The sequence below is a fragment of the Microcaecilia unicolor genome, chromosome 2 (genome assembly GCF_901765095.1).
Source record: "Microcaecilia unicolor chromosome 2, aMicUni1.1, whole genome shotgun sequence".
Taxonomy (NCBI): domain Eukaryota; kingdom Metazoa; phylum Chordata; class Amphibia; order Gymnophiona; family Siphonopidae; genus Microcaecilia; species Microcaecilia unicolor.
The window spans coordinates 230,252,400-230,262,007 of NC_044032.1; the positions used below are offsets into that span (position 1 = coordinate 230,252,400).

The window sequence follows — 9,608 nt, forward strand, 5'->3', positions numbered from 1 at the left end:
AAAATTGTAAAAGCCATTACCGAATTTAGGCCCAGATGCACAAAACTTTAACGACCCTTTAACGAGGAAATTTGAAACCGTTGCATGCATTAAAGGCCATTTCCCGACAAGGCTAGCAGCTAACGAAAATGGAATGCAAACGAGAAACCACCATTGAAATGTGGTCAATTCGGAATGCACTAACCATACCGACGACTGCAACGAACCATTTACCGTCAGAAATTTAACGTCAGCTCAAACCTGTCGTTAAGGCCTGAGCTGTCACCTCCCCGCTGCCCCCTGCACCATAAAAATCACGTGTAGTAGTAGTTTAAAAAGAAAAGTGAGCTCCCCGCTTTCCCCTGCATAAAAAAATGTCTCCACAAACATTAACAAAGGATCGGGAGGGGGCAAAGGCGCTCGTCAGGAGCGTCCTATGTGGATGGCCTTGCCCTCCCCCGCCCGAGATCGCTGCTGCTCTCCGCTTCTCCGTTCATGAAATACAAAATGTTAAAAATCTAAACTTCTGCATCGCCGGGCCCCCCACCCTTCAGACGGAGGAGGAGACAGAAGCGATCGAGAACAGTTGATCCAACCCGTGCAGCGCCTTCACACACAGGTGAGAGGCGCTGCACCGGCCATTATGGCAGAGGGGGGGTCCGGTGGAGGGGGGAGTGGCGGCGACGAACTCAGGGGGGCGGGGCCGGAGGATGGCGGGAGGCGGAGCATTGCCGACAGTAGCAGAAGAGAGAGACAGGAATGGCGGGGGGCCCGGCGATGCAGAAGTTTCGATTTTTAACATTTTATATTTCATGAACAGAGAAGCGGGGAGCAGCGGCGATCTCGGGTGGGGGCGGGGCAAGGCCATCCACACAGGATGCTCCTGACGAGCACCTTTGCCCCCTCCCAATCCTTTGTTAATGTTTGTGGAGACATTTTTTTATGCAGGGGAAAGCGGGGAGCTCACTTTCCTTTTTAAACTACTACTACACATGATTTTTATGGTGCAGGGTGCAGCGGGGAGATGACAGCTCAGGCCTTAACGACAGGTCTGAGCTGACGTTAAATTTCTGACGGTAAATGGTTCGTTGCAGTCGTCGGTATGGTTAGTGCATTACGAATTGACCACATTTCAACGGTAGTTTCTCGTTTGCATTCCGTTTTCGTTAGCTGCTAGCCTTGTCGGAAAATGTCCTTTAATGCATGCTACGGTTTAAAATTTCCTCGTTAAAAGGTCGTTAAAGTTTTGTGCATCTGGGCCTCAGTGGTAAGGAATAGGAACAAGACTTATCAACTGACCAAATAACCCTATGGGTTGCTACCGTTGTTGGTTGTTCAAAAAGGAGCAAAAAGTGGACATTTTTGTAATCATATGTGGTGGTCCTGCCCAGTAATAGCTCATTTTTGGCAGGAAGTAAAAACTCAAATTTGGATGATCTTGGGGCTTCATTTTACCGTGGCACCTCTGTTCTGCCTCTTAGGGTGCAGGTGGGATTAGAATTACATGGCGAGGACTGGGAACTGGCGGAGCATCTGATCCACACTACAAGGCACACTATTACTACTTTTTGGATGATGGCCTCCCATCTATGGTACACTGAGCTGAACAGGTAGTGGAAATAATGTCAGTTGAAAGACTGTACTATACTTATAGGGGGGAAACTGATGTGCATGATAAATTAAGGAACAAATATTGTTAAGTTTCAGGGGTGATATACTCAGTGACCATCGCTTTGGGATCCCTCAGATTAGGGAACTCCAGATGATTAGTAAACGGAGGGAGCTATATTCCCCTTTCTTGTATTGTACACACCCTTCTTGTAAGGTATATGACTTGTCAAGTTACATAAGCAATTTAAAAAAGGGTAGAAGAGAAAATGTAAACTTAAGAACTGACAACTGGTTAAAAAACATGAAGGCAACAAAAATGAGGCATGCCCTCTGGGTGCCGCAGAAAAAAAAAAAAAACAAGATGGCCCATGCCAACGGTGCAGATGGGGAACGCACCATTCTAGAAAGCACTGGAGTTCTGACAGCTTGTTTACATCCTGTCCAGCCCAGGCACCGTCAGATGACATCACCTAGGCATCAGGGATTATGGAATAGATTCTATATATGGCACCTGAAAATATTTCCAACTAAGCATATTCTGTAAAAATCTAGGCGCAGCTTATAGAATACACCTAATGGCCATGCCTGCGCCTAACTCTAGGTGCATCCATCTATGCCAAGTAAAACTAAGTTAGGCACAGAGCAGGTGTATTCTACAACCGTGCACAGTTTTGCAGAATGCCCACGGCCACGTCCCTTATTTACACACACCAATTTACAAAATATGCCTAGTAAGTTGTGCGTGTAAATTCTAACTAATGGCGATTAGTATCAATAAGTGCTTAAGTGGCAATTATCAGCACCAATGGGCTTAAGTAATTAAATTGCGCTCACAAATCCAGAATATGACTGGATTTGTGCACGCAATTTTGGTCGCGCTATACAGAATCCGGGGTATATGTCCTGCTTATAGAGAAATCTTTTGTATATAAGGCTCTGTAATCATAAGGTTGAATGATGGAACAGATATTCACATATCATGGAAACTAGCCCCAGCTAGGCTTTGAGGTGGCCCCTCACAATGAAGTTAAACGCAGACGTTCTACTCATATGAAGAGCACAGCTCTACATACCTCTGAAAGCTTTGATGCCAAATCTCCAGCCTGGGCTCCAGAGGACGTCATTCACTCAAGAGGACTGCCTACCCTGCTTGTCCTTGGAGAACAGTATCCTATTAAAGAGTAGGCTCTGCTAAAGCGGGAGAAGTGCCAAGTCCTGCCCACAGAGCTGCAGAAGTCTGAATGCAAAACTGTCACAAAAAAAGGTCCAAACTTGTGTCCCTTAGCAGAGGCACCACACAAATCCACAGACTCAGAAGACTGGTTCACATAAACAGATTAGAGCATTAAAAAAATACTATGGAATGAACTCCCAGGAACAAGATGTGGCTTTTCTTAAGTCCGTGTGGCTATTAACGGTTTATGGGGTTTCACTCAGGGCTATGGAGTCACTACACCAAACCTTTGACTCCGACTCCTCTATTTTTCTACTGCCCAACTCCGACTGATATTAGATTTTAAATTTTTTGTTCTGGATCTAAAGTACTGGTAAATATAACTACCAGTACTTTAGATCCAGGACAAAAATATATATCTAAGTATAATATGATAAAATTTACCATATATTGTAACGCTGTAAACTTTTATTCTGACGCTGGACTGGGTATATTTTTAGCAACTCCGACTCCACCCAAAATTGCTTCCGACTCCAACTTTACAGCCCTGGTTTCACTGCAGAATTTTGTCCAAAGTACAGTTATGCCTTACTTGATAAGAACAGTTCCTGTCAGATCAGTTGCAGTAGGTGGATCCAGTGCTAGTCTTCTTTTACATATGCTGGTGCAGCCAGGGAAACTAATCAGTACGCTATTGCTACAGGACTGCAATTAATATCTGTTCCAAAGACTTCAGCTATGCAACTCAATGGTAAAATTTTCACCTATTAAGATTTAAGCACTATCCTCTTCATCAGTCTTTTAAATGTATGTATTTTTTCCCTATTTCTTCTTATGTGGTTTAGAACTTAATAGGTAACTTTTCAGCATTAATTACCCCTGAGTCGACAAAGCTAAGCATCATGCTGAAAAGTTACCTATTAAGTTCTAAACCACATAAGAAGGAATAGATAGGGAGGACAGTGCTTAAATCTTAATGGGTGAAAATTTTACTACAGTTGCACGGCTGAGGTATTTAGAATAGATATTAATTGCACTGCTGGATCTCAGACAGTTTGCTATAGTATAGTGCTGAGAGCAATCACCCAGCCATTAAAATAGCAGCATATTGCTACAGAGTAGCATAATCGAACAGTGGGCCGAGAATCAGGAAAGCCAGGGTTTAAATCCCACTGATGCCCCTTGGGATCATGGGCAAGTCACTTAGCCCTCTATTGCCTCAGGTACAAATAGACTAAAACTGGCAGGGACAGGAAAATACCTCATGTACCTGTATGTAACCTCACTTTGAGCTACCAACATTCTCTCTTTTTTATTTATGCCCCCTCCCCAAAAAGAAAAACACTCTCTCCTGAGTAAGATACACATTTTCAGTTGCCACAAAAGTCCGAGTCCAAATTCTCTGACACACTTGGGGGTGTACAATATCTCTATGTCACAGTTAGCCATGAACCTCAGATCGATATCCACAGATGATGTTGGAACCACGCAGGACACGGTAGATACAGAGCCACCCACCCCAACTGAGCACTCTTGAATCACACACCTGGTTGCTCTACAAAGGAGGAAGGAGCTACCTGGTATGAAAGCCACAGTCCTAACCAAGCAAGAGCAGCTTACCGGTGCTGGGCCAGGAGGACTTGGAGACAGAGGGGAGGGCAGGGAAGGGAGCAGAAGGATGGAACTTGGGGATGGGGAAGAAAAGAAATAGAGCAGAAGATGGATGGGACTTTGTGACTGAGTGGGAGTGTGCTGGAGAGCAGTGCAGGGAATTATGGTTAGGAGATAGTGGGAATTTCAAGGGGAAAGTGAAGACCTGGCAATTGGTAGGTTTGATTGGGGGTATGTTGATAGGTGGGATATGAATGAGAGTGTGAAATGGGGTAAGAGAAAGGAGATAAATTGTGTGGAGAGGTTGAGACATAGTACAAATAATGGAAGAATGGAGATAGGATTAGAAGCACTGAAAAGGGATATATCTCTGAAGGTGTTGAGACTGGTGAGGTTAAAAAGATGGTGAAAGAGAAACAATAGGAGATGGGGTAGGAGGGTAAAAGAGAGAAGAATGGCCTAGAGGCAAAGGAAGGAAGGAGAGATAGGGACAGAGCTGGGGCTAGTGAAGGGGATGAGAGGCAGTAGAGGGTAGAAGGCGGCTGAGAAGATGGCAGTGGAGGGCTAGGGAGTGGGTGAAAGATGAGGAGGGCTAGGAGACTAGGAAGAAGAGAGACAGAGGGGGCAATGGGAATATTAGAGAAAAGGGATGAAAAAAGCCAGTAGGTAGATGAGATGTGTAAAGAAAGAGTAAGGAAAAAGGGAAAATGAGGAGTCAAATCACATATAAGTGAATACAGAGAAGTGAGAAAAGAAACCATTAAAAACAAAAAAATCAGTGCCAGACAGATGTAGAGAAAGACAGGAAGAAGGACAAGAGATGAAAGAAGAACTGGAAAGGCCAACTAGGAAAAGAAGACACACATGAAAAGTCAAAAAGACTGAAACCAGCCCAAATAGAAAAACAAAATGCCCATTAGAAAATAAATAAAAAAAATTAATACTTTAAGGATTGGAATGCATCTGCTTTAGAAAATGTATGGTCTTTTGTATTTAGCAGAGTACAAGGAAAAAAAAAAGTACATTTGTTTCTCTTTTACCAATGTTGCACTGCTTATACAGTCTGGCTTTCCTGGGGGGGGGGTCTCCATTTCAGTTTTTGTCTGCACGTTTACTGTTGTTCCCTATTCTGTATCACACGAGGGTCTGTTTATGTTCTACATGTGTGATTTGACGTGAAGGATTTTGCTAGCATGTGATGACTATGTAGGAATCTGTAACAGTTCAGCTTGTTTCCCAGTAGCAGGTATATTAATAGGGTCTGTTCGGTTCTCTGGGATCCAGTGTACTGCCTTTTCATGGCGGGGTTAGGGCTGTAGTAACTTTCCTCTATAAAAGTTTTTAGTTACTTTGCAAAGGGGGTAATTCTCTGCAGGTAATTCACATATTACCTTAGTTTTTGGATAATTGTGGGATACAAGATTGAATAAATTAATAAATAAGCAATTGCTATTGTAGAATACTAGCTTAAATCTGCATTTCCATCCCAACGTTGACAGACAGCCACTTACACCACGTCAATGGCTGGTGTAATGTCCACACCTAAATGTTACCGTTGCATGAGTACCTGCCTGTACTCTAACCTTTAAGTGTAAATACTAGGTATGCACCTGACCCGTCCATGACCCTCCCACATTCACAGCCCCCTCACAGTTACGTGCTGAAGAAGTTGTGCGCTAAGGGTACAGAATACAGGCTAAGTGCAGTTAAGCATGCGACTGCAAATTAGTGCCAATTAACAGCAATTAACTTCTCAATTAAGTTATGGCATGCAACTGAACGTATTCTATAACCTGCATGTGCAATTTTGTGCACTATGATTAAATTGGGTGCACAGGTTTATAGAACGAAAGGGGAAATATCTGGTCCTATTGGAAAGCAGGCTCTCTGGCTGGGGCCACCAATACTGGCCAGTGCCACCCAAAATAAAAATGCTGGCCAGATGGTCACTACATCTGTAGAGTTACCACACAAAGAAAAACCCTTTTACTTTAAACAAAATATCTGGCAGTGGAAGGAGTGTACGCAGTTCCTCAGGTGATAATCACGATTTGAATATTTTTTGCAAGTTATAAGGCGGATAGCTCCATTGCTGGGGAAAATGGAGTTTGTGATACAGAAGTGAAGTTTCAGGATTTGCACTGAGATTCAGGTCCACATAGAAGAAGAACTTGTTGAATGATGTTTTAGGGGTAGCTGAAACTAGCGGAAGGGATGGATTTCTTTATGTGTAGAAAGCAATGATGTTTTATCAGTGGCTTAGCCACAGGTGGGCCTGGGTGGGCCAGGGCCCACCCACTTAGGGCTTAGGCCCACCCAACAGTAGCACAAGTTTAGCGGTAGCTGGTAGGGATCCCAAGCTTCACCAGCTGAAGACTTTCGCCTAATGGTAACAAAAACGCTACTCTCAACGATACCGGAACCTGCGCAAGCTCAGTTTTCAGCACATGCCTTTGCAGACTGTCAAGGTGGAAAGAAGCATTTTCCTGCCAGCTTAGATATTTTTTTTTTTTTTTGGGGGGGGGGGCAGGGAGAGAACACTTGGTGCCCACCCACTTCTTGCCTAGGCCCACCCACAATCTGTTGTCTGGCTACACCCCATTGGGAAAAGATGGGTACCATGTGAAGAAATGTCACGTTGTCCACCCCACCACCATCAAATATATCTGTCTAGAGATGCCACTGTGAGGGGGGGGGTCACCTGCCCTGGCTTCATATGGGGAGGGACGTTAGGGCGCATCATCTACTAAAATAAGAATATGTATTTAGCTTTAACTGGATGATGCTCAGCTTGCAGCAGCAGTACAGCATGGGCAATGGTGATAATTTCAAAAATTCGGGTGCGTCCGCCCCGCCTGGGTGAGACTGACTGGCAGCAGCGCCTGGAGCAAAGAGGTGCAGAAATGGCCTCAACCGCCCAAGCTGCTGAGAAAAAAAAAAAAAAAAAAAAAAAAAACCTACCCAGACGGTGGTGGGGAACTGGGAGGCAATGCAGCTCTAGCCTGCTCTCTGTGTCAGAAGTGCACACACAAGAAAACAAGCTCAGCTCGGACCTCGCGTCCAGTCAGGTGGTCATACGCTCTCCACCGTCCGACCAAAAGCGGCTGTGCAAGTAAAGAAGTGCACTAACTCACGGCCAGTCTCACAGATCACAGGGCAGGGGAAGGAGAAATGGTAGACGACAACAAGGAAATGGAAAAGGCAGAGAGGGGCTATGCTAGACTCTACACAACACCAATTGAAATACCCTGAAATTTTGCACAGCCAGGACGCGAGGAAGCCACCCCCAGAACGATCTTAACCATTAAGCTCAGTGTGTGCAATGGCCGGAGGGGGAGACAGATGAGAAATGCTGACAAGCAGGAAAATCACAGGGAGAAAAGAGAGAAGTAATATTTATATTATATTTGAAATACAATAGGTGGCCTTTGTTTACACAACATTTCAAAATGATTGAGGGTGCCAAACGCAAAGTACGCCTCCCTGGTCCACAATGAAGGAGCTTGGCTAAATACAGGGGTGCTCAGTATCCACTGGCATCTACAGATCTGGTTCCTACTTGTAGAATACACGTTAAACCACAGTTAACTAAACCAACCAGAGGAGAGGAGCTAACTTTTCATAATAATTTGGGGGGGGGGGGGTGCTAAACCCAAATTACATCTTCATGGACATAATCAAGGAGTTTGTTAAATATTGGGGGTGATCAAGCACCCACAGAGCTAGCTCAACTAACTTTAAATATAAAGCTGGGTGTAAAGGTGGGGGGCAAGAGGCAGTGAGGTGTAATTCTGCCTGCCCCTGATGCAAACAAAAAAAGCCACACACAAAAAAACTGTGCTCTGCCTTTAAAGTCCAACAACCTTTCTGCCACAATTACGGCGACTCGGCGAGCTAAAATACCAGACTAAACGAAAAATCCCCCGAGCAGCAGTAACTATTCAGGAATACACCTGACCACGTGCGTGGAGCCCTGTTAGAGGATGTAGAAGAAGTGGCCATGACTAACAACTCTCACAAAATTAAACAAAACAAGGCTGTATCTGAGCTTCAGGAGGATGCAGAAAACCGACACCAGAGAAATATGTTGGGCACAGTTGGCTTACCTGAAAAAGTTGAAGGGGCTAACTGTGTGACATTTATGCAGCGCTGCTTTCCTTTCTGAAATCCTGAGCCTCACCTTCTAAGAGACAGAACACCGTTAGGCTGGAGAGGGCTCACCGCACACTTGTTCCTAAGCCAGTAGATAGAGCGGAAGGTCATGAACCGTGACTGTCCAGACGCATAATTTCTAAGAAGATCCGTATTTTCGTTGCTGCTAGAAGCAAGAGTAAAGTTGCATTTCAAGATAAAAAATACATTTCTTTCACGATTTTTCGCCTGAACTGGAAAAGCTAAGGTAGAGCTTGGGCACTGTTAAGAAACGGAAGGTAAAGAGCGGATCGCACGGATCCTCCGCCCTTAAGCAAGTATCTGGAAAACAAGGAATTAAATGTACAAAGCTTTATCCGGCCACACTGCGCGTAGAACACAGTGGCACAACCCAGGTGTTTCGCCCCCTTGCTGAAGCATCGCAGGACACAACGCAAAGAACATTAATCTTCGGAACCTAATCGCAGGTAGTTCATCGGATTCTGAGCTTGTTTGATGGTTGTTCCGTACACAGTCTATTTATAATTGGACTTGGCTGGCTTTTTGTTATTTAATGTTGCTGTTCGCAGGTAACATAGAAGCTGAGTTGCTCTGACTAAAATGCCGGAGCAGTAACAGGGACGTTCCCTAGACTGCTTAAGGTGTTTATGTATGTAGGAGGGAGGGGGGAATGCCTTTTTATATTGATATTTTTCTCTTTTGGCTAAGGTGGGGAGGGAACAAGGGTGGTACGAAGTGCAGGTGTGCTGAATCTGCCTGGTGCCCTATTAGCCTTTGTGTTGAATTTTCTGCAATCCTGTCTTGTCTCTCAGCGTTCCACCTTAAATGCTGCTGCGATTGGTGATTGGTACGTTAATGTCTGTGGGATGGGCCCTTGCTCATCTTGTTTTGATGCAGCTTCCCAGTTCCTGAAAAATGTTTGTAATAAGAGCTTTGGAGCTAATGTGTGGGCAGGGTGGGGTTTCTACACAGATGGCTTTTCGTTATCTTTCTCTTTTGTTCCATGTGTACGCTTCAGCTCTTTCCTTTTCCGTGTTTTTCCTCATGTGCTGGGTTGATTGTGAGTTAGGGAGGAGGTAGG

General features: G+C 44.6%; 1 protein-coding gene across 5 annotated transcripts in view; it reads right to left on the minus strand.

The window, feature by feature from the left end:
• The window catches only part of PTBP3 (polypyrimidine tract binding protein 3), a 286,927-nt gene extending 277,765 nt beyond the window's left edge, over positions 1-9,162 (minus strand). For 3 of the 5 annotated variants that reach the window (XM_030193767.1, XM_030193771.1, XM_030193768.1), the window contains exon 1: positions 8,482-9,162. Coding sequence is in view for 1 of the 5 variants with exons in the window: in XM_030193765.1 (XP_030049625.1) it covers positions 2,664-2,714 (51 nt within the window). In the remaining 4 variants the exon portion in view is untranslated. Of the gene's footprint in view, positions 1-2,663; positions 2,762-8,481 lie in introns of those variants that run through there. The other 2 variants (XM_030193765.1, XM_030193770.1) reach the window with 2 other exon arrangements.
• Positions 9,163-9,608: the final 446 nt, after the last annotated feature.